This window comes from Pezoporus flaviventris, unplaced genomic scaffold, assembly GCF_033815535.1.
Source record: "Pezoporus flaviventris isolate CSIRO_AGI_PZ_B2104156 unplaced genomic scaffold, CSIRO_AGI_Pfla_v1 ptg000031l, whole genome shotgun sequence".
Classification (NCBI taxonomy): domain Eukaryota; kingdom Metazoa; phylum Chordata; class Aves; order Psittaciformes; family Psittacidae; genus Pezoporus; species Pezoporus flaviventris.
This window is the reverse complement of record NW_026892579.1, coordinates 36,278,750-36,298,770: the sequence shown is the minus strand read 5'-3', so window position 1 is coordinate 36,298,770 and position 20,021 is coordinate 36,278,750. Positions and strand designations below refer to the sequence as shown.

At 39.8% G+C, this 20,021-nt stretch overlaps 1 protein-coding gene across 1 annotated transcript in view; it reads right to left on the bottom strand.

The window, feature by feature from the left end:
- Window positions 1–16,817: 16,817 nt before the first annotated feature.
- The window catches only part of TPO (thyroid peroxidase), a 37,489-nt gene continuing 34,285 nt past the window's right edge, over window positions 16,818–20,021 (bottom strand). The window contains exon 13 of the mRNA XM_061461814.1: window positions 16,818–17,053. Within this exon, the coding sequence (XP_061317798.1) occupies window positions 16,893–17,053 (161 nt within the window). The 3' untranslated portion in view covers window positions 16,818–16,892. The remainder of the gene's footprint in view (window positions 17,054–20,021) is intronic.

Here is a 20,021-nt window from a genome sequence, read left to right as displayed (position 1 = left end):
CAGCTCGGCACCACTCACTGGGAGTGAGTGAACAAGTTACCTGACTGGGTTTAAACCACGACAGTTCTTTTCTACATTTTCAGTTTATCGAAAAACTAATTCCTCCCTGCTGTTAAAACTGAAGATTTTTTTTTTAATAATTTTTTTCCTTTTCTATAAAAAACATAAAAATCTTATCTGTAGCTTTATTAGTGAAGAAAGACTGCTGTAATTACTTATAAACATAGTGAGATAAGAGTCTACTCCTAGTTCAGACTGTCTCCAGTGTGTTTCCAGACCCTGCAGGAGGTGAAATAATTTGTAGACATATAATTAATCATAAATCATTTTGTTAAATAATTTTCACTCTTGCCTATTAGCTTTTTGTAGTGACAGGCTAACTAAATATCAAATTCTCTTAAACAAAAATTTCTACTTATTTAAAGTGAACTAAAAATTAACTTCAGCTGTAAACAGTTTTCACAGGAGGTGTCTCAGCTGTTAAATGTCATGCAGTCTTTATTTTAGAAGGGAGAAACCTCAGGTTTAAAAGATAAAGAAGATTTCATAAAGTAACTACAAACTCCACATTTGTTCCAGGAAAATAAAATATTAATAGGGCACTAACACTTGCTTTTGCTTGGGTTCTGCTTTTGAGCTGGGGCTCCCCTGCTTGTCCCGCTCCTAAGCAATACTGCAGGTGCTGTGCAGCAGTGCCATTGACAGACCATGTCCTCTTTTGATGTGTGACATGAGCACCACTCCCGGGTCCATTTCCCAGCTCAGCCTTGTCCCACCCCCAATCCCTGAGGAAGTTTCTGATGCCTGGCACTGTGTCTGGTGCTAACTCCAGTGCCCCCTGGCTGCCCTGATCCTGGCTGGGGTGGTGGCACATTCCTGGCTGCCAGGCCCTGTCCTGCTGCTCTGAGGAGCCTCCACTGGCCCCTGCAACCAGCCTCAAGGAGCCTAAAGAACCCACCATATCATGGTATAATTCATTAAGTTGAATATGGATACCTGTGTTTGTATGTCTACATTTATGATGCTCTGAGGTTGTGGAGTGTTAGCTTCATCCTCATGTAGACAGCTAAATTAAGTCAGAAGTGTATCAGAAGAGCTGCAGTCAAAAGAGATAATTTTCCCAGAGCCCCATAAAGAGAGCCTAACTTCAGCTACAGTCAGAAATCTAACATCAATGTAAATCCCATTCTCCATGTTTATCTGGTATTTGGAATAGCAACATGTGGTAAAATGTGTCACAGCTTGCAAGATTGTGTTGCCAGAATGCAACACCTGTGAATTAAGCAAACTTTCATAGAAAGGGAGCTGTCTAACTTAAATAATGAAATATCAAAGGTTAGATACATATATATATGACTTTTAAGTTGACAGAGGGAAGACTTAGATTAGACCTTAGGAAGAAATTCTTCACTATGAGGGTGGTGAGACACCGGATCAGGTTGCCCAGACAAGGTGTGGGTGCCCCATCCCTGGCAGTGCTCAAGGCTAGGTTGGATGAAGGGTGACCCTGCCCATGTCGGGGGGTTGGAACTAGGTGATGTTGAAGGTCTCTTCCAACCCAAACCATTCTATGATTCTATGATTTTTATGGTATGTAAGTTTTGGTTCTAGGATTGGAATACAAATTTGGAAGAAGAGCAGAAGTCACACTATTTGTGAAAGTCATTGTAGCATCTTTCACAAGTATGAGTGATGAAAACCTCAACTACACGTGTTCTCATTTTTCTCATTTATCTGAAGCCAGATTTCTTATGATTTTGGTTTTACATGGTGTGCCTTCAATTACAACAAATCAAGGGCAATGTCTGCTGCAGGAAGATTTCTGAAGTGTCCCTGGAAAGTGAGACATATCATACCTGTTAACAGGCTTCTTTCACTGAAAGCATATGTAATAATTTGGGTTTATGTTTAACATGGAGAGAACTGACACCAGGATTTGAAATAGTCCAAGAATAAATGTAAAAATACTACAAGAGAAAAAAAACACAAGGAGATCATTCTGCATAATATGCTTTCTTGAATAACCCCATGGTACTTACCTCAAGTAAAGAGATTCCCTTTATTTTAAAAGTGAAACACATACCAGATAAAAGCCAGATATCACCAGCTCAGAAACAGGTCAAAGAGAACAGCACTGCTTTACATGGTAACAGCACAAAGGCAGAATTTCTGTCCCGTGGGGGAAAAAGTCAGAATTTTACAGTGTGAGGATTTGTTCTTGTTCATGAGAAATAACTTCACTCAGTGAGTTAGTTTGAATAATATGTCAGAGTGATATAATTGGAAAATTCACTCACAAACAGCAAAAAATATGTCACACCTGATTATGAATACATTCGAAATTATAATAATTATTTAAATTGCTTCTGGTTAAATCTTATGTAACTGTCATTGTCACTTTGTCATATTTCTTATATTTTTGTTGAAATGGAGATTCACATTTGAATTTTTAGAACAGAAGTAGCATCAGCAATTATTCAGTGATATAGTCAGCAGGCTCTTTGTAGCCAGCAATATCCTGGCTATCTTACCACCAGCTCTGTCTCCAAGGTGCACAAATTTTTGGAGACAACAATCTACCCACTTGGTATTCAGAGGCGATTGGTAAGAGATCAGAATCCCTGATGTAAAGTTTTGACATAGCAGATTTAAAAACTAAGAATATTGCTAGAGCTATTCTAGTTGGAAGATGACTTAAAGCAGCTGAAAGTTTTGTTTCTTTCTTAAAATTAATAATAGAAGGCAGAAACATCCTGCAAATTTGCTCACAGAATGGAAAACAGTAAAAGAAAAAAAAGCGTTATGAACATTGTTATTCTGTTTTTGTAAAAGAAGTCATTGTTTATTAAACACTTTCCAGCTGACATCTTGGTTACTTGCCATCTTAGTGAAAAATGTCAGAAATTCCCTGAAGCATTGCGGAATGCAGAAACTTTGAACCATAGCTCTAAATCTATCTATTCACAAAAAGGATCATGTGATTTTAATGACCCAAGTGGGTCAGTACCTTTCATTTATAGCTCACCTAGTTGGGCACTAATTTCAGCCTGTACTTGTTTAACCTTTACTGTTATTTGGCTATACAGAGTGTTAGTGTACATTATTCTTCATTTTAGGAACTCAAAAAGGAAAGTTAATACCAGACTCATATTTCAGTTATGTCAACAATTACTGAAGATGTAAAACCAAGCACTTGTATAGTGCTCAACCAAGCTGAATGACAGATAACTGCTGAGAAGAAATAACTGCGAAAACTGCAGTTCATTTTGAGGATTGGTTGAAGTCTTTCTTGCCACATGCATGGGACTGATCCAATATTAATATTTCTTATGTTCTTCAAAAGATAATTTTAACCTTTTCTCTTGTGGACAAAGCTCATTAAGCAATCAAAGAAGTAAAGTGATAATTAATTGCAACTAACATAGTAATCCCAAGAAACCATGAGTGGAAATAAAGGATAAGCACTCTACAGTTTTATGATAAAAAGGCAGAGAAAGGCATGCAGGCCATGTGTATGATAAGAAAGCAGGTGCATGAAACATCCAAAAGGAGAACGGGAAGAGCATGATAAACCTTACATAGTAATGGCTTCCTGCCCCTTTTAAAGCACTGCACAGGCAGCTTGACAACATTGATCTGCAAAGACATGGTATCTAAAATCATAGCTCTTACTGTGCATCAGGTAACAGAGTGCAAACATCACACCGAGTAAATGGTCAGAACACACATCTGGCTTTTCTTTGGCCTTTCAGCATGCGTTCAGCCCTGTGGATGGGAGCTGTTTCCCTTGAAGTGCTTTCCTCTGAGATTCCTGGTTAACAAGGTCTGTTTGGAGGCTGGCTGAGATTCACATTTACATAGGCTCCAGCACGTGGGCTGGCAGGTATTCCAGCAGCCCATCACAACAAATCTACTCTGCTGTGTCAAGTGCCCAAGTGTCTTTTACCCTTTTCATTCTATCATGCTGTATTTCTGTTGCAAACAGAGGTATGATGAAATACAAATTGTCACATGGCTATAAAGCAGCAAAGCTTTCCTAGAGGGTGGAATTTGTGCCCCTCCAGTGATGGATAGGCAATGAATCTTCAGCTTCCATTTGCATCCTAGCAAAACTGGCTTGCTATTTTGGGAGTTGGTAGACATCCATCAGCTCAGCGGATGTGTATGCTTCCAGTGCCATGTACCACCATGTAAAATCAAGGTGACCCTCCCACCTGGGAAGTCTGATTGTCAGTTCATCTTGAATTTCGGTATTCAAAGGTGTCCTGGGTTCAGCAGGAGCAGTCGTTTTTCTCCTTCTTAGTAGCTGATGCAGTGTTGTGTTTTGACTTTTGGCCTGGGAACACAGCTGATAACACCGATGTTTTAGTCTGACCAAGGACTTTCTGAACCTCATGCTCTGCCAGGGAGGAGGGGAGGCTGGGAGGAAGGAGAGACAGGACACCTGACCCAAAGTGACCAAAGAGGTATTCCATACCACAGCACGTCATGCCCAGGATGTAACTGATAGTTACCCGAAAGGGCTAGGGACTGCGGGGTTGGATTGGTGCTTGGTCAGGCTGGGGGGGGGGAGTTATCTGTCAGCTGGTGGTGAGGTTATGTATTCTCTTCCCTCGTTATTTCCTTTGTCAGTATTATTATTGGTGGTAGCAGTAGTGATTTGTGTTATACCTTAGTTACTAAACTGTTTTTATCTCAACCCGTGGGAGTCGATTCTCCTCTCTGTCCCTCCGGGAGTACGGGGAGGGAAAGAAGCAGAGGAGTGAGTGAATGAGCTGCCTGACTGGTTTTAAACCACAACAAAATGATGTAATCACGTGATTGACAGACTTCAAAAGAGAGGTTCACCAAATTCATTTGTAGCTTGTGAGACAGGATGGGAAGAAATATAGTGAGAATGGTAGTACCTCATTAGCTTTCTGCCAAAAGCCCTACAGAAAGTTTAAAAAATTGATGATACTTGTAAATTAGCTTTGTCATTGTCAATGCTCTTAGCTTTCTATAAACATGCAAAACTTTTCTTATGTATGCTGAAATGACAAAAGCAATTGCTGTGAACAGTCAGAAATCATAATACAGTTTTAATATTTTTCGTTGAAACTATCTAAGAGGAGGCGATATGTCAGAAAATTATATAATAAATGCTAAACATTGTAAAAAACATCTATTGTGCTTTAACTCAAGCAATTATTTTTGCTGTTACACATCTCTGTCATTAGCAGAATAAAACTGTGATTTGAGTTAATTTGAAGTGCTGCAATTTTTTTCTTCAATCTACTCTCTTTACCTTCCCCTGAATACAGACTAGTATTTATCTTAGTTTCCCAGTTAAATATACAAGCACACGAATCCATCTACTTGAAAATAAAAAAAAAACAAACCATAAACAGAATACCAAAAGATTACTGTAAAATATCTGAATAGCACAGAATCTAGAGCTCTCATAGCAAAATCTTAAATAAAGGAAGCATTTTCTTAGTTTTGACAGAAGTGTAAAAAGTCATGGTTTTTGTCACTTCAAACCAGCTGGTTTTCCCACTCCTGCAGGGTGATGTGTTGAGAGTACTGAGTGACTTTGCAGACTAAAGCACACACTGTGATGAGTCACTACTTACAGCGTTCTGCATTTTGCAGCACAGCAAAGAAAGTTGATCCAATACTATAATTCCAGCAAAGTTTAAAGAAGCATTATTTTCAGGATTTATGTTTTTTTGACATGAACTAAAAGCATGCAAAAAGTTAAGAACATTTATACAAAGGTTACAATCTGTCACTGTCATAAAATTCAGAACAAAAAATTAAAGCCAATTAAAATTAAGAGGTCAATGACAGCATTTTGAGTTGAATGACTGTAAGGAGTCCTGAGACATAATTCTTTTGTGCTGGAGTACAATGCACCTTAAAAGATAGGTCATTCTAATAATATTCAAATAGAACTGCATACTGAAAAGATGAATTCATGTAGGTTAAGCTATAAACTCAGTTGAAATGTATTAAATGCTAACATTTTCACCAATATTAAATTCTGGCATACTTTCATTTTAATAGAATCATAGAATCAACTAGGTTGGAAAAGTTGACTATATCAAGAAATTGTAGCCGAAGAAAAATTTTGCATATTTAGGTAAACAAAATAAAAATTTGGTTAAACTTGCAACTGGTGTAGTACTCTTGAACTCAGTATTGTAAGAAAAAAAATGATCATGATGACCCCCCAAAATGATAAAAACTAAAGAGTTTTTAGGAAGTGTTCCAGCATCTGCAAAAATAAAAAGTAAGCCATATATATAACCATATATAGAATAATATAATCATAGAATAGTTAGGGTTGGAAAGGACATTAAGATCATCTATTTCTAACCCCCCTGCCATGGGCAGGGACACCTCACACTAAACCATATCAGCCGAGGCTCTGTCCAACCTGGCCTTGAATACCGCTAGGGATGGAATATTTACCATTTCCTTGGACAACCCATTCCAGTCCCTCACCACCCTCACAGTAAGCAACTTCCTCCTTATATCCAATCTAAACTTCCCCTGTTTAAGTTTTAACCCATTGCCCCTTGTCCTATCAATACAGTCCCTAATGAAGAGTCCCTCCCCAGTATCCTTGTAGGCCCCTTTCAGATACTGGAAGGCTGCTATGAGGTCTCAACGCAGCCTTCTCTTCTCCAGGCTGAGTAGCCCCAACTTTTTCAGTCTATCTTCATATGGGAGGTGCTCCAGCCCCCTGATCATCCTCGTGGCCCTCCTCTGGACTTGTTCCAACAGTTCCATGTCCTTTTTATGTTGAGGACGCCAGAACTGCACACAATACTCCAGGTGAGGTCTCACAAGAGCAGAGTAGAGGGGCAGGATCACCTCCTTCAATCAGGATATGTCTGTCTTTCTGGGCTGCAAGTGCACGCTGCCTCCTCGTGTTCATTTCCTCATTGACCAACACCCCCGAGTCCTTTTCCACAGGGCTGCTCTGAATCTCTTCTCTGCCCAACCTGTAGCTGTGCCTGGGATTGCTCCGACCCAGGTGTAGGACCTTGCACTTGGCTTGGTTAAACTTCATGAGGTTGGCATCAGCCCACCTCACAAGCGTGTCGAGGTCCCTCTGGATGGCATTCCTTCCCTCCAGTATCAACTGAACCACACAGCTTGGTGTCATCAGCAAACTTGCTGAGGGTGCACTCAATCCCACTGTCCATGTCACCAACAAAGAACAAGACTGGTCCTAACACCAATCCCTGAGGGACACCACTCGTTACTGGTCTCCAGCTGGACATTGAGCCATTGACTACAGCTATCTGCGTACTGCCATCCAGCCAGGTCCTTATCAACCAAGTGGTCCATCCATCAAATTGATGTCTCTCCAATTTAGAGACAAGGATGTCATGAGGAACAGTGTTGGAACGCTTTACACAAGTCCAGGTAGATGACATCAACTGCTCTACCCTTGTCCATCAGTTCTGTAGCCCCATCATACAAGGCCACCATATTCTTCAGGCAGGATTTCCCCCTAGTGAAGCCATGCTGGCTATCACCAATGTGCCTTCACGTGCCTTAGCAGGACGAATCTGCTCCAAGATTTTGCCAGGCACAGAGGTGAGACTGACTGCTCTGTAGTTTCCTGGGTCATCCATTTTCCCCTTCTTGAAAATGGGGGTTATATTTCCCTTTCTCCAGTTGTTGGGAAATTCACCCAACTGCCATGATTTTTCAAATATGATGGCCAGTGACTTAGCAACTTCATTCGCCAGCTCCTTCAGTACCCGTGGATGAATTTCATCAGATCGCATGGACTTGTTCATGTTCAGGTTCTTAAGATGCTCTCAGACCAGATCCTCTCCTACAGTGGGCCTAGGGTCTTCATTCTCACAGTCCTTGTGTATGCCTTCTAAGACTTAGGTGGTGTGGTCGGAATATTTTCCAGTGAAGACTGAGGCAAAGAAGTCATTAAGAACCTCAGTCTTCTCCAAATCCTGTGTAGCCAGTTCTCCTGATGGCTTCCAGAGAGGGTCCATGTTGCCCCTAGTCTGTCTTTTATTTTTAATGTACCTATAGAATCCCTTCCTGTTACCTTTCACATCCTTAGCCAAGTTTAATTCTTACTGGTCCTTAGCTTTCCTAGCCTGGTCCCTAGCTTCCCGGACAACATCCCTGTATTCTTCCCAGGACCCCTGTCCTTGCTTCCACTTTTTCTAAGCCTCTTTTTTTCTTCAAAGTTTCCTCAGGAGCTCCTTATCCATCCAAGGAGGTCTCCTGGCCCTCCTGCTGCACTTCCTTCCAGTTGGGATGCAATACTCCTGAGCTTGCAGCAGGTGATACTTGAATACCAACCAACAGTCTTGGGCCCCTCTGCCCTCTAGGGCTGTATCCCATGGAACCTAAGCAGGTTCTTGAAGAGGCCAAAGTCTGCTCTTTTGAAGTCCAGGGCAGTGAGCTTGCTGCATGCTCTTCTCACTGTCCTGAGGATGTCAAATTCGAGCATCTCATGATCGCTGCACCCAAGGCTGCCCTGGAGCATCACATTTCCAACGAGCCCTTCCCTGTTGGTGAGCATGAGGTCAAGCATGGCACCTCTCCTTGTCGGCTCCTCTATTACTTGCAGAAGGAAATTGCCTTTTACACAATCGAGGAACCTCCTGGATTGCTTGTGCTGGGCTATACCGTCCTTCCAACAGATATCAGGGTGGTTGAAGTCCCCCATGAGAACAAGGGCCTGTGAGCATGAGGCTTTTCCTATCTGTCTATGGAGTGCTTCATCCGCAGGTTCTCCTTGATCAGGTGGTCTGTAACAGATCCCCACAGTAACGTCTCCCACAGCTGTTTTCCCTTTAACCCTGACCCACAAACTCTCTGTGGACTGATCACCTGTCCCCAGACACAGTTCCATACTCTCCAGCCTATCCCTAACATAAAGGGCAACTCCCTCTCCCCGCCTGCCAGGCCTGTCTTTTCTAAAGAGCCTGTAACCTTCCATTCCAACACTCCAGTCATAGGAGCCATCCCACCATGTTTCTGTGATACCTATTATATCATACCCCTGTCGACATGCGCACATCTGTAATTCATCTTGTTTATTGCCCATACTACGAGCGTTTGTACAGAGGCATCTGAGCCGAGCTCCAAATGAAGCCGTCTCATTGGCTGGAGCGACTGGAATATCTCTACATTGCTCTGAGCATTTATTATAGGTGCTGGCAATGGCTGGGTGGTTGGGATGGAATGATGCCCCTCTCTCTGAACACATCTAGTTTAAAGCTTGCTTGACCAGCCTGGCAAGCTTGCTACAAAATAGCTCCACCAGCTTCCAGTAGACCTTGCCTCCTAAATTGAGCCCCATGTTCTAAATACCCAAACCCCTGACTTTGGCACCACCCTTCTAACCATTTATTAACCTGGAGAATCTGCCTGGCCTTTTTAAGGTCCTCCCCTTTATCTTGGAGAATTGGCAAAATGACTATCTGAGCTCCAGAGCCCCTAACCACCTCCCCCAGGACTCTGTAGTCCTTCTTTATGTTCTCCAGGCTACTGCTCTCTGTATCGCTAGCACCCACATGGATCACTAGAAGTGGGTAATAGTCAGTGGGACTTACTAGAGCAGGCAAGCCTCTCTGCAACATCCCTGATCTGTGCCCCTGGTAGGCAACACACCTCCCTTGAGACTGGGTCAGGCTGACAGATGGGTGCAACACACAGTAACTATAGCACCTAGACAATAATTTCAAATTTGAAAATAAAGGTGTATAGGGTTTCCTTAGAAAAATCAAAGAGCTTGTGTACTACAGAAGTAGATCATAATTGCCTCACAAGTATTTTGTGATTTTTCTCATCCTATTTCTTATATCCACATCTTTTATCTTCTGTCTAAAGTGTTTCTAAAGAATTAAATGAATGAGGAATGGGTGCATATTTATAAAACAATAGAGATAATAGGTTCTGCCTCAGACTCATGCATGTACTCAGGTAGAAGAACAAGAAAAACTCAAAACTCAAGTAGATGCTTATGCTCAGTATTTTCCTTAGACTGGGTTAGTGACAAGGTTGCTGCCTCTCTACCTTTCTGTTTTGGCAAAAAGAAGCTGACAGAATCTGCATATTCTCTCAGGTTACATGGTCTTTGGGATTAACAGTTCTGGAAAATTCCTTAGTGGGAGTTTTTCTTTTATCAAGACAATGGGAGATAAATTATTTGGATTTTTTTTCATTTATACCATACAGACTCGTTAAACTGGCTATAGCAAAGATTTATGACCAATTCTCAAGTTATAATATTAAAAAGCCATAAATCAAATTTAAAAATCTAAAGAGAAAAGCAAATAATTACAGTATCATCTCAAAGCCAAAGGCACAAGAGGAAATGCACTGAAATAACAGTAAATGCAATATCATCAGTGAACCAGTTATTAACAACAGCTGAATAGAACAGTTTCTTCCTGAATGGGAAGAAACCCAGGTATTTCTAGAGCAAGGTTTCTAATATTGAGACTAATGGGATTCAGAAGAAAAAAGGAGAATTTACAAATGAAGTAACTCCATTTCTTACCCAGTTGGACTTTATATCCTGAAAATGTAAGATAGAGATTTGGTATATATGAATATTTATGTTGAAACAGACAGGTAATTGTTAGCACTGTGGGAAACAGCATGATAAAATGAATGAGATTCTTCCCAGTTTGAAATTACGTTTGCTGAAGTAAGCAGTGTTGTAGGTAATATTAATCTGCTCACCAAAACTACAGAAGCTCTGAGACTTCTTCAGCTTACTTATACTGATCTTTAATTTAAAACCTATTCACTTCTTTGTGTCAATTCCTTCAGACTACATTGTGACACCTTTAGTGATAGAATTAAACCTTTACTCCATTTACCAGATAAAAGCCCAGTATTATTCATTTTTTGCCCACAACATGAACAGGAGGAAGACTGAGGGGACTCACACAATAGGTTCTTATTCTTTTAATGCATAATGTATTCTTATTTTACTGACCCATTAGAATTTCAGGAATTTAATCCATGGATTTTTCATGTAAATTAAAAAGTAAACTTGAAACTGTATTACTCATTAAATTAGACAGAAGTTTCCCATAAGCACTTTAGATAATCCTTGTCCATCAATCACGTAAAAAATGTTAGGTTACTGGTTGAAAGTATTATTAATACGGATTTTTCAAGTTTTTTATGTATTTTATATTTGTCATATTTTTCAAAGGTATCTTCCCTGTGGGTCAACATGACAGTCATCTTCTCTTGGTTAGAGTATGCATAGATGGAAAGATGGGACTCTTTTGGTTTTTTACTTCTATCGATTATGCAACAATTACACATGGGCCAAAGAGCTGAGCAACTTAGATTTGAGACAACAAAATGAATTCGCTGAGTAAAGTTACCCTATACAAGTTTTTCCATCAGAAACATATCCAAACTTAGAAAAGAAAGCCATGAGCCTACTGATGAATTCCACCAATAAAAGTAGGATTGAAAGTTATATAGATTTGCAGTTTTGAATACTTAACATTAATAGAGCTCTTCAGAATGTTAAGAGCACTTTAGTTTTGAAGATTGAAATGTTCACAATAATGTGAAGTGCTCTCATAGTTTTAAATCACTCTATACTGCAGATCCCCAAATTCTTATTACTGCTAAATTTTAGCTGCTCATTTATTGTAATCAATATGTTGGTTTAGAAGTGTTGCACTGCCTTTTTTACCAAGGCTCAAAAACTCAGTCTAAATATACAGTGAAATAGGTTGGGCCTTATGAATGATGCCCTTAAAAATGCAAAAAGACCAACAAACCAACCTTGATAAAAACTTACTTTATCAGCTCACATAAAAAAAAAAAAAGATTGTTTTGTGCAATTTTTTAACGTTTTTGTTTTTAATATGGAAATTAAACAAACCAGAACACAGTTGACTGTTGGTAACATTCTCCTTTCACTTGTTAATACAAATATCTTTGGAAGCAATCTACTGTCAAGCAGCTAATTACTTCTTTCTCAGTGGAAGCAATGTGAGAACTGACATTGAGCTATATACACGAGTATGTGAAAAAGCACAGTTTGCCATGTAAAAAACTGCTAGAAACGTGTTCCTTTTCTCTGTACGTAATTACCAGATCAAAGAATCATTGAAGTTGGAAGGGACCTTTAGAGATCAGGTAGTCAGATCTCCTTGTTTAAGCAGGACCAGCTACAACAGGTTGCCCAGGACCATACCCAGTCAGGTTTTGAGTATCTCCAAGAATGAAGACTCCACAGCCTCTCTGGTAAACCTGTTCCAACGCTTGACCACATTCACAGTAAAAAATTTTTGTTTGTTTAGGTTTTTTAATCTTTTTTAGTTGGTACCCCTTGACTCTTTTCCTGTCAGTGGGCATTACTGAGAAGGGTCTGTCTGTATTTTAATTCCCTTTCAGCAGGCGTTTATACATATTGGCAAGGCCCTCCCCAAGCCTTCTGTTTTTCACACTGAATAGTCCCAGCTCTCTGAAGGACTGCTCATATGAAAGAAGTTCTAGCCCTTTCATTGTTTTCATTATTCTTCACTCAGCTCAAGTTAGTAATTCTGTACCTCTCTTGTCCTGGAATACTCATTATTGAACACAGCACTCACCAGTCTGCTGTGCCTCACCAGTGCTGACCACCTCTCTTGACCTACTGGCCATGCTCTTCTTAATGCAGCCTAGGATGCTTTTGGCCTTGTTAGCTTCAAGAGAGCATTGCTGGCTTTTGTCCAACTTGATGTCCACTGACAGATCCATTTCTGACAAGCTGCTTTCTGGGTACTCATTCCCCATCATTCATGAGTGCCTGGGGTTGTTCCTCCCCAGGTTCAAGATTTTGCACCTCCTTTGAACTTTATGAAGTTCCTGTCTAATCAATTCTCCAGACTGTCATTATTTTCCAAATGGAAGCACTTCTGTCTCACACACTAATCACTCCTCCCAGTTATGTATCACGTGTGAACTACTGAGGATTTACTTTGCCCCATCCTGCAGGTCATTAACAAAGAAGTTAAATAGAATTGGCCTCAGCATCACTGCTTGGATACATCACCAGTGACTTGCCTCCAGCTGGACTTTGTGCCACTGTGCCAGTCCATTGTGCCCAGCTGCTCAGCCAGTTTTCAGTCCACCTACTCTCTGCTCCTCTGACCCATACATCAATGTTTTATCTATGAGGAACTTATAGGAGACAGTGTCAAAAAACTTACCAAAGTCTAGGTAGACCATATCCACTTCCCTCATCTAACAGGCTCAGAGTGTGGTAACCTGTGGAACAAAGTCTAATAGGAGGTCAGGAACTAGCAGTGTACCCCAGGGGGGTCAACAGTGGGTCCAGTTCTGTTTAACATCTTAAAACTCCGGATGATGAGGCAGAGTTTGTAGATGACACAAAACTGAAAGAAATGGCTGATATGCCAGAATGGTCAAGCTGCAACCCAGAGGGACCTCAAAAGACTGAAGAAACTGTCTGACAGGCACTTCATAAAATTCAGCAAGAGGAAGTGTAAACTCCTGCATCTGGGGAGAAAAAAACAAGTATCCATACATGCTAGTGGATGACTAGTTGGAAAGCAGCTTGTCAGAAAACTAACTGTAGGTCCTTATGGACACCAAGCTGAACATGAGCCACCTTAATGGAAAGACAGCTAATGGTACATTAGGATTCATTAAGCAAAATATTGCCAGCGTGTTAAGAAATGTCATCCCTCCCTTCTACTCAGCACTGGTGAGGCATCATCTGGAGTCCTGTTTGCAGTTCTAGGCTCCTCAGTGCAAGAGAGACATGGGGATACTGGAATGAGTCCAGTGAAGGGCTATGAAGAGTGCATCTGTCCTATGAGGTAAGGCTGAAAGGGCTGGGACTGGTTAGCCTTGAGAAGAGGAGGCTAGGGGGCAACCTTATAAACGTGCTTAAATGCCTGAAGGAATGGTGCATAGAGGATGGAGCCGGTGCCCTGTGGCAGGACAAGACATAATGGGAACAATATGATATACAGGAGGTGTCATATGAACATCAGGAAACATTTGTTACTGAGAGGTGACTGAGCACTGGGCTTTGTCCAAAGAGGTTGTGGAGTTCCCATCCTTGGGGATATTCTAAAGCTGTCTGCACATGGTTGTGGTCAACTGGCTTTAGATGGCCCTGCTTGAGGAGGGATTGGGCCAGATGACTTCCAGAGGTCCTTTCAGAACTCAACAGTTCTGTGATTCTTCCATTTGCATGTATCAGGTTTCACAGGGCACCTTTCATAAGTATCTTCTTAATCACCTGTGTCAGGAAGCTGTCAGTGCTTTCCAGAAATCTCCTAGATAATTTCTGTCTTGCTGTGTTGTCCTTCCAGGTTAAAGTGTGGCTAAAATTCCTCATGAGGACCAGGGTCTGTGAATTTGAGGGTTCTTCCAGTTGTTTGAGGTAGGCCTCATATACTTCTTGCTCCTGAGAAGGAAGTCCATAGCACACACCCTCTAATACAGCAGCCATATTGCTCTGCTCACTGATCTTGACCTGTAATTTCTCCACTGACTCCTGACCCATCCCAAAGCAGAGCCCCACATAATCCTTCTGCTCTTTCACAAAAAGTGTAACATGCTCCACCCTGTCCTTTTCCCAGCTGATCCTTCAACTGTGTAAGCTATCCCATCATGTTTCTGTGATCCCAGTGAGGTTATAGGCTCATAACTGCACACAGACTTCTCATTCTTCCTCCTTTTTGCCTAGGAATGTATACCTGTGTAACACTTCGCATAATGATAACACTGAAACTTGGGTTTAGCATTAATCCTTCAGTATGTATGCCTCAGACACCACTTTTTTTTAGAATATTTCATCTTCAAACATTGTCTCTCACACATGGTATTTGGGTAGGGGCTCCTAGTGAGGAGGTAAAGAGGTAATGATGTAAAAAATAGCTGCAATATCGTTCTTGAATCTAAGAAAAGGGTGATGTCTTTCAAAAGTTTGTCAATATAAATTCTAACTAATAGTAATGGCTGACACTTTGCAGTAACTTAAAGAGTTGTTGGTCAATTTCAAACTGACCAACCAGTTTAAAAGGCCATTATGACACAGGTACTGTAAAGCAAGTCTCACTATTTCTGTAAAAGAATGCAAGGGAGACCAAGGTAATCACTTGCCAAATTTTGACAGTCATTTGTCAATGGAAATTTCCTTCCATAGCATTTAAGCTGTAAGACGAAGCAATATGTGCCACATACCAGAAGCTATTATGACAGACTTTAGACATCCCAAAACCCAAATCTTGGTGTAGCATGCAAGGATGGGCCCATGGAGATGACAAACTCTTCTAGAAACTGAGGTCTGAAGGAAGGTGTTAAACTTATATGCCAGACATTCAGCTGTGGCCTGGATGGCTGTACCTGTGCGCATTCTCTTGAGTTATCAGAAAGTAAATGGAGCTCTGAAAAGCACATTTGACTAGGTCCGTGATAATGATCACTTACATCACTGACTGTAAGCATTGTCTGTTTCATCCTTTGAAATATAAAACTGACCTTATATTTGGAGCTGCCTTACATTCATGCCAGTGCAGTGTCTTCATATAATCTGCCTTTGTTGTAATCAACAGCAGTGAGCTAATCTCTTTAAACTAATCTGAAGGCAGGTTTTTGTCTCTGGATTTAGAGTGGTAAATAAAGGAAACCATGATTGAATGGGTAAAGGAATAAACAGTAAATAAGGATAAGAAACACCTACAAAGAAGGTGGTTTGTTGTTTTTTTTTCCCTATTTTCTGATATGTTAAAAGATGAAACTCTAAATGAGCAGCATCATTCATTTTTAGTTTTATCCCAGAAAGAGTTGACCCTGAGGATCTGCATTTGCATGTGATATAGCAAGAGAAAGCTGGGTCCTTCTGGTGACATTCACTCTTGGGAAGGTACTTTTGATGGTGTGCCTGCCGAAAGGGATGACAAGTGCAGCTGTATTAATGCAGTCTCCCACTTTCCTTCACTCTTGGGCCTTTGGTGATCTCACATGGACTCATTTAAGGCTTCGTTTGAGGGATGAGGTGTCATATGAGTGATATGATTGTGTGGTACTGAACCACAACTGGAAAACTGACTGGATGTACATCATATTCGTGAAGACGTCTGTCTGTTTACAAGATTAATATTTTCTTTTTTTTCTGGGGAATTATACTCCTGTGTTTTCTTTGTGCGGTTAATAACAAAGGTCAACATAATCCCACATGTCATAACCAAGGTATTTGAAACAGGAAACAAGAAATGTGCCATCAGTGAGATTCAGCCAATTCAGGATTTCAGGGCACGCAGTGCTCAATACGTAAGATTTAAGCACTCTAAATTGTCTATGCTTCCCTTTAGGCACTTCGGCAGAGTAGATATCCATCCACTTGAGTTTGGATTGCAGGTTTTCATGGGGCTTTTGACAGATCTAGGCACTTCTTCCCAGAACAGGTATTGATTGCTCAGCATCAGTGGGTAGCTACACTCATACTCCCCACCTAAACCTCAAGATACAATACAGCTTTCACACATGCTGAAAAGGTGAAAAACACAATATATGATTTATGCCAGCTCTAAAAGGATTAACAGTTTTGGAATGTAGTAGGCAGACCTTAATTAAAATTTAGATGCTGAGTTTAGATACTAACCAGGACAAACTGAGACAGATTTGACCTTCTCTTCATATGCACTATAAGGACATACTTATCAGTTTATATATGGTAGAAATGGAAAATGAAAAGCTTACTTCTGTGTCTGTATTATTTATTCAGTACCTTCATTTACTTTACAGAATCTGACTGTATCTTTATGCCCATGACTGTGTAGTTTTTTACGTGTGTTAACAACTCTTCAATAAATCTCAATTTTATGATTTTTACAGCATTATAAAACAGAACAGAGAAAGTTTTAATGGAGAGTAGGTTCACAAGCATTACCAATGCATGTTCTTCCATCTTCTGCCAGCTTGTAAGGTTCAGTATGGAGACACTTGTAGCTGCCTTTAGTGTTAATGCATTTAGCAGAAGGAGAGCATGGTGGATTAATTTTATTTTCACATTCATTGATGTCTGCAAAATGAATACACAGGAATCAATAGTCATTACAAATTACAGAGAGGGATTACCACCTTATCATACACACCTTGTACTGAAATGAAATATATTGTAGGCTTTCAATGACACAGAGATACCGACAAAAAGAATCTCATTGTTACTGTTCAAAGGACAAAGTGAGGGGTTGTTTGAGGGGCTTAGGGCTTGTTTGGGGGTTTATTTGTGAGGGGTTTTCTTTTTTGTTTGTTTGTTTGTTTGTTTATTTGGTTGGCTGGTTCAGGGTTTTTGGTTTTGCTTTATTTATTTTTAAGCTGAAAAATATGAAAAAGGAAGATGTTGTTTTTGTAATTCACCAAAAGCTACAAAGAGCACTTAGTGGAGTTTTCAAAAATGCAAACTGTAAGCTTGAGAACACCTTTTTCATGTGTTTATATCCTAACACTTTGAGTTCCTCTATAAGCTTTCCCCATGCTGTGCTCTACTTCTGGGCATGATTCTGAGGACCAAGGATTCAGATTAGCTTTGGTTACAAAATTTCTAACAGTAATCTGTGATATCACTGCAAAGACAGTTGTTTCTAGATGCTATATAAGAAGTTCTGTGAAATGACAATATCCTGACAGAATGTTGAGCAGAGGAACATTTATCCATTGGAAAATGTACATAAACATATTGTTCCTCAGGCCATTCAAAACCTTTCATTCTCACATTCTGATTATGCGATGAAATGGGAGACAGTGTGGAGTGCAGGAGTGGAAGTATTCAGTGAAGGAAAGAACTGAGTCTTTTCCATATTTCTGCATCTTTCTTCTCTCTGTGTAATACTGCTTTGCAGGACTGGATTCAGTTGCCTAGAGATAAGCACCCAGTGCTGTTTTAGATATTTTCCCATTGGTTGTATACAATATTTTCCAGCTTGTTTAATGTCTCTGACCCATGTTTCTGGAAGCACTGCAAGCCCATTTGTGGGCAACAAGCTGAGCTTTCACTGTCCTCTGGTTTTGGTTATAGTCCTTTCTTTTCCTTCCCTACTACAATGTTTGATCTATTACTTCAGGCAAAGTAGCTCTTTTTGATCAGTATCAGAAACAGACCCTGTAGGAACGATTTTCTGACTTAGTTTAGTGTTGTCACACAGACCACTTAGGGAATTCTGTCACTGCTGATGCTCTCTTAAATTTTAATACAAAGCAGCATCTGTGTCCAAAGCTAGCCATCAGCTAGACAGTCAAAAGATTAAACATTTAAGGAATAATCTTAAACTTCAGAATGCTTAAGAAAAACTAACTCTAATAACACATCTCTGAAGCAGGAAAACAAGTTGTTGTTCTGAATGAAGATTCCTGCATAAGTATTACTCCCTTCAAGAGTATATTTTGGGTTAGTTCTCATTGGCTTCATTATCATCTTGGAAGGACAACCTGCGCAGGCTCTGCCTGCACTGTAATTCAAATATGCTATTTCAGCTTTTGTAGAACCATAGTCGTGTGGTTAACTAGCTAACATTTTTTCTATCATTAAATAGTGCATGTCAGACCTTATCAGCCTGCCCTATGACTCAAAGAGAGCAGTGCTTCATTAAAGCAAAATAAACAGAGCTATCTATCAGGAGTAAGATAACAATATAAACAAAGTAACATAGTCTAGCTCTGAATGACTTCTTGAATCAATAGAAAGTATTTCTGTCAAAGCCAAAGTTAGTAAGCAGAAATTAACAGCGCTCAGATTCCTATGCTTTTGCCAGCAGGCCTCTCTGTCTTTTCCAGAGCAGCATATAATTTTGACGCCATCTGCAAAAATGCCAAGGTCTATTCTTATTATTATATTGCTTGATTTATTCCTAATTTGTTGAACATTTAAAAGAATGGGAACACATTGCACAGACATGCATGGAACAAAGAGCCTTCTGCTGTAAAACTCAAGTAGCATCTGCATAAGTGGGTTTTGATGGCTTTTTTTTTAATAAAGGCATTGTTTATTTAATATATGCAGCAGCTTGTTTTCCTATAGCAGATATACAGTCTTTTGTTTACATTACTGAACATACTAAAAGAAACTAGGACAAGGAATGATTCGTTCATATAACTTATTTATTCAGTTTTCTGCCAGGGCATTAATCTATTGAAAAGATTTAATTATAATTCATTTAACAGCTTTATTTCTTTATATGGTATTTATGTGGGTGGAATTCAGTAGATAAATAGGATTTGGATATAGGAAAGAGCTGCAAATTTCATTTGATTTTTTCCATACCAGGTATACAATTAGAATGAATAGCTTTCTATTCTGCTGTCACAGAAATACTGATAAGCGGACTATTGCGGATCAGCTGCAGCACTTGCATTCAAATTAATTTACTGCCATCCATAATATATTCCTAAATATGGCCTTTACAGGTTTCATGTTAACTCATGTTCTTATAAAGCTGAGCAGTTTGAGTGTGTGTGTGTAGATGTACGTATATATATATACACACACACCATTAAAAGCACACACATTTCAAAATGTGAACAGAAAGAATTCATCCTTCACAGCTGTGAAGAGTGAAGGCCTTGTAACAAAATAGTTGCAATATTCTTTTTCTTCCTATAATTTTCTATTCAACAGTAAAAATAAGGCAAAAGTAAAAAAGAAAAGAATAATTAAAATAACAGAAAAACATATGCTCAAAAATGTGCATGAAAGTTGAAAGACAATATATTTTTACTGATTTTCACCTGCTCTCTCCAGGATGACCACTCTTTGTCTTGCTTTTATATTGCATGTTGGTGGAAGCAATATCTAATTCTGATTTACTACCTTTTTTTCCAACTGGTTGTTAATAGACTAAATTTTTCTTGATCAGGTAATTTTCAGTGACATTTTCCTATCATTTTGATTGATGAATCAGGATGGGTAGAGACTGAGATAGGAATTCTGGAGCAAGGAGAGCTTCAGATTATCATGTTATTGTACCTATAAAACCTGAAAGTTGGCTGCAAGA